Source organism: Notolepis coatsorum (assembly GCF_963971535.1).
Source record: "Notolepis coatsorum genome assembly, contig: SCAFFOLD_647, whole genome shotgun sequence".
Classification (NCBI taxonomy): domain Eukaryota; kingdom Metazoa; phylum Chordata; class Actinopteri; order Aulopiformes; family Paralepididae; genus Notolepis; species Notolepis coatsorum.
In genome coordinates, this window is record NW_028170699.1 from 80506 (window position 1) to 84941 (window position 4436).

Here is a 4436-nt window from a genome sequence, read left to right on the forward strand (position 1 = left end):
CCTTTTTACTAAAATGTAGTGGATTGGACGAGATACATTATAGGTTAGTATTGGAAATAATATTGTAATAAAGATTGTCTCCATGCTGTTAAGCAATAAAAACATATATATATACTGAAACTGAAGGAAAAATATAAAATAGTGTAACTTTTGAAGTAAACAACAGACAAATGATACACCATACAATTCTGACCCAAACAACTCATTAAAATGGGTATTTGTAAGATTCATATCCACTTTTTCTCCTTATTTTTCTCCCATCCCAATTTCGTGTAACCAATTCTCCCTCCCCTGTCTTGAACGTTGCTCGACTATGCCCCCCACTGGTCGGTTGTAGGGAGGATAGAAGCCTTGCATCACGCGTCCCCTCCGGTACACGAGGAGGCAGCCTGTCACATCTTTTCACCTGCCAGCGCGGACTCTCAGTGGCGAGGTGTAACACGTGGGAGGCTCACGCTGCCCCCGCCATTTCCTGCCTCTGCTGTGCAGGCGCCCCCCAACCGACCTGTAGGAGTCGCTGTCCACAACGTCCAGATTACCACCCATCGACTTCCACCCTCTGACTCTGCCAATGAGTTAGTATGACGGCCGGCCCAAGCTGGAGGCAACGCTGACACCCGGATTTGAGACTGGAGTCTCTTGGCATTGGGGACGAGCGCAATCTCCGCTGCGCCACCCAGCCGCCACTAGATTCAAACATATCCTGACTCTATTTCAGGACAAAACCAAGTACTAGATACATAGCAATACTGTAATATGCTGTGACGTTGTCTACATTTACATTTATATTTAGTCCTTTAGCTGAAACGCTTTTATCCAAAGCGACTTACAAGTTCTGTACGACAAGTCATCAGGAAGGGCACAACTCTATCAGCTGAGTAACAAAGTGAACAAATCAAAGTGTTGAGTGCTACAGTGTTTAGTTTAGTTTAGTTTATTCGGATCCCCATTAGCCATTGCCACAGGCATAGGCTACTATTACTGGGGTCCACACAAATCAATACAATACAATAAAATCAATACAATACAATTAATACAATACAATACAATAAAACAATACAATACACCTCAACAACACATACAAATATTATATAATAAAATATCTAAGTTCACCAATCACACATACCCATCTACTCAATCATGTTTCAAGGCATAATATGTTCACTTAAAGCACAACAATACATCTCAATACAACATACAAATATATTAAAAATCTAAGTTCACCAATCACACATCCCCATCTTCTCAATCACCCACTATGTTTACTTAACTGACAGTACCACTCTTTCTTATATGATTTTTAAGGTTTTTTTTTTTTTAAATGTCTGTTTGTCTTCAACCCTAGTTAGTGCAGGTGGTAAGGAATTCCATGCAGTCATGGCTCTATACATCACATCACAGTTCTTTTCATTGCATTTGTTCTTGGCATCTTTACAGTACATCTGTAAAGTGTAGGTTAGGCGTGACAGTGAGGTTAGTCTAGGTGGCGGACCCCAGAAGAATAGCTTTTGTCAAGTGCAAAAGCTAATGGGGATCCTAAATAAACATAAGCAATACATGGCGGCGGGCTTGCGTAAGAGGATCATACTGTACAAGTAATTGATGGCAATGGACTACATTCGTGACCTTTAACCTCTCGCAGGAGTCCACCTGGAGCCAGATAAAGCGGCACCGCTCCAGTTCCATGAAGAAGTAGGCCACAGCAGATCTATATAGTTACCCATCTCTCTCTCTCAGCAGATCTATATAGTTACCCATCTCTCTCTCTCAGCAGATCTATATAGTTACCCATCTCTCTCTCTCACAGCAGATCTATATAGTTACCCATCTCTCTCTCTCTCTCAGCAGATCTATATAGTTACCCATCTCTCTCTCTCTCTCTCTCTCTCTCTCTCTCTCTCTCAGCAGATCTATAGTTACCCATCTCTCTCTCTCAGCAGATCTATAGTTACCCATCTCTCTCAGCAGATCTATAGTTACCCATCTCTCTCTCTCTCTCAGCAGATCTATAGTTACCCATCTCTCTCTCTCTCAGCAGATCTATAGTTACCCATCTCTCTCTCTCAGCAGATCTATAGTTACCCATCTCTCTCTCTCTCTCTCTCTCAGCAGATCTATATAGTTACCCATCTCTCTCTCTCTCTCAGCAGATCTATAGTTACCCATCTCTCTCTCTCTCAGCAGATCTATAGTTACCCATCTCTCTCTCTCTCAGCAGATCTATAGTTACCCATCTCTCTCTCTCTCAGCAGATCTATAGTTACCCATCTCTCTCTCTCTCTCAGCAGATCTATAGTTACCCATCTCTCTCTCTCTCTCAGCAGATCTATAGTTACCCATCTCTCTCTCTCAGCAGATCTATAGTTACCCATCTCTCTCTCTCTCTCTCTCTCTCTCTCAGCAGATCTATATAGTTACCCATCTCTCTCTCTCTCTCTCTCTCTCTCTCTCTCTCTCTCTCTCTCTCAGCAGATCTATATAGTTACCCATCTCTCTCTCTCTCAGCAGATCAATAGTTACCCATCTCTCTCTCTCTCAGCAGATCTATAGTTACCCATCTCTCTCTCTCAGCAGATCTATAGTTACCCATCTCTCTCTCTCACAGCAGATCTATAGTTACCCATCTCTCTCTCTCTCAGCAGATCTATAGTTACCCATCTCTCTCTCTCTCAGCAGATCTATAGTTACCCATCTCTCTCTCTCTCTCTCTCTCTCTCAGCAGATCTATAGTTACCCATCTCTCTCTCTCTCTCAGCAGATCTATAGTTACCCATCTCTCTCTCTCTCAGCAGATCTATAGTTACCCATCTCTCTCTCTCTCTCAGCAGATCTATAGTTACCCATCTCTCTCTCTCTCTCTCTCTCTCTCAGCAGATCTATAGTTACCCATCTCTCTCTCTCTCACAGCAGATCTATAGTTACCCATCTCTCTCTCTCTCTCTCTCTCTCTCTCTCTCTCTCACAGCAGATCTATAGTTACCCATCTCTCTCTCTCTCAGCAGATCTATAGTTACCCATCTCTCTCTCTCTCAGCAGATCTATAGTTACCCATCTCTCTCTCTCTCTCTCAGTAGATCTATAGTTACCCATCTCTCTCTCTCTCAGCAGATCTATAGTTACCCATCTCTCTCTCTCTCTCAGCAGATCTATAGTTACCCATCTCTCTCTCTCTCTCTCAGCAGATCTATAGTTACCCATCTCTCTCTCTCTCAGCAGATCTATAGTTACCCATCTCTCTCTCTCAGCAGATCTATAGTTACCCATCTCTCTCTCTCTCTCTCAGCAGATCTATAGTTACCCATCTCTCTCTCTCTCTCTCAGCAGATCTATAGTTACCCATCTCTCTCTCTCTCTCTCAGCAGATCTATAGTTACCCATCTCTCTCTCTCTCTCTCAGCAGATCTATAGTTACCCATCTCTCTCTCTCTCTCTCTCAGCAGATCTATAGTTACCCATCTCTCTCTGACCCAGTGATATTACTCCAAGTCAAGTCAAGTCAAGTCAAGAGTTTTATTTGTCACGGCATACAAGTATACAATGAAATGCGGGTGGTCTTGCCCGCAACGATGTGCAATACAGTGGTACAACATATAATAGAATCCAATAGACAACATTGTGCAATAAACAGGTAACAGGTAAGTTACCTGTTACCTGTAGGCTAATCCTATAGGCTAATCCTTTATTGTAATTACAATTGACAGTGGCCAGTACTTGTATCGCTAAGCTGTCATGCTTTTCATCAAGGAAACGCAATTAGTTATAAAGTAATCCACGTTTCATCTCGTTGTGCAAAATCTCAAATTCAACGAACCGCGTTGTCTGAGAAGACGGGTTAAGAAAGAAAAGGTCAAACAAACCACCTAGAGACACGAAGCTGCAGCTGTTTGATATGAACCACAGACCTGTCCGTGACCTCGTCTCTCGAGCCTCAGATCAGACAGAATAATAATAACGTCTCTGTCCGTCTCTCTTCTCAGCAGGACACTCGTGAATATGAGGTGTCGATATGAGACGCGTCGCCGCTCCAGACGCCGGACCGCCCTGAGCCCTGACCCCTGACCCCTGACCCCTGAGCCCACCCTCGACCCGTCCTCCGTCTCCATCCTCCTCCTCCTCCTCCTCCTCCTCCTCCTCCTCCCTCCCAGGAGGAAGTGATGTAAACACAACAAGATGATGATGTCCCGCCCCCTTCTTCCGCCATGACGCAGTGACCCTGTCCTATTGGTCCTTTTCAAAGACTCGACAGCCTCAAGCAGCGGGGGGGGGCAGGGGAGGGGGCAGGGGGGGGGGGGGGGGGGGGGGGGGCAGGGGGGGGGGGGGGGGGGGGGGGGGGGGCAGGGGGGGGGGGGGGGCAGGGGGGGGGGGGGACAGGAGGAGGAGGAGGAGGAGGATGGGGGGTCAGTGATTGTGTCCTCAGGCCTGGAGGAGAGAGAGAG

At 45.4% G+C, this 4436-nt stretch overlaps 1 protein-coding gene across 1 annotated transcript in view; it reads left to right on the plus strand.

Annotated features, from left to right (window-relative positions):
• Positions 1-4010, plus strand: part of sez6l (seizure related 6 homolog (mouse)-like) — a gene marked incomplete at both ends in the record, with an annotated part of 35883 nt that extends 31873 nt beyond the window's left edge. Inside the window, 1 exon segment of the mRNA XM_084339342.1 lies at positions 3981-4010. Coding sequence (XP_084195468.1) covers positions 3981-4010 — 30 coding nt within the window.
• Positions 4011-4436: the final 426 nt, after the last annotated feature.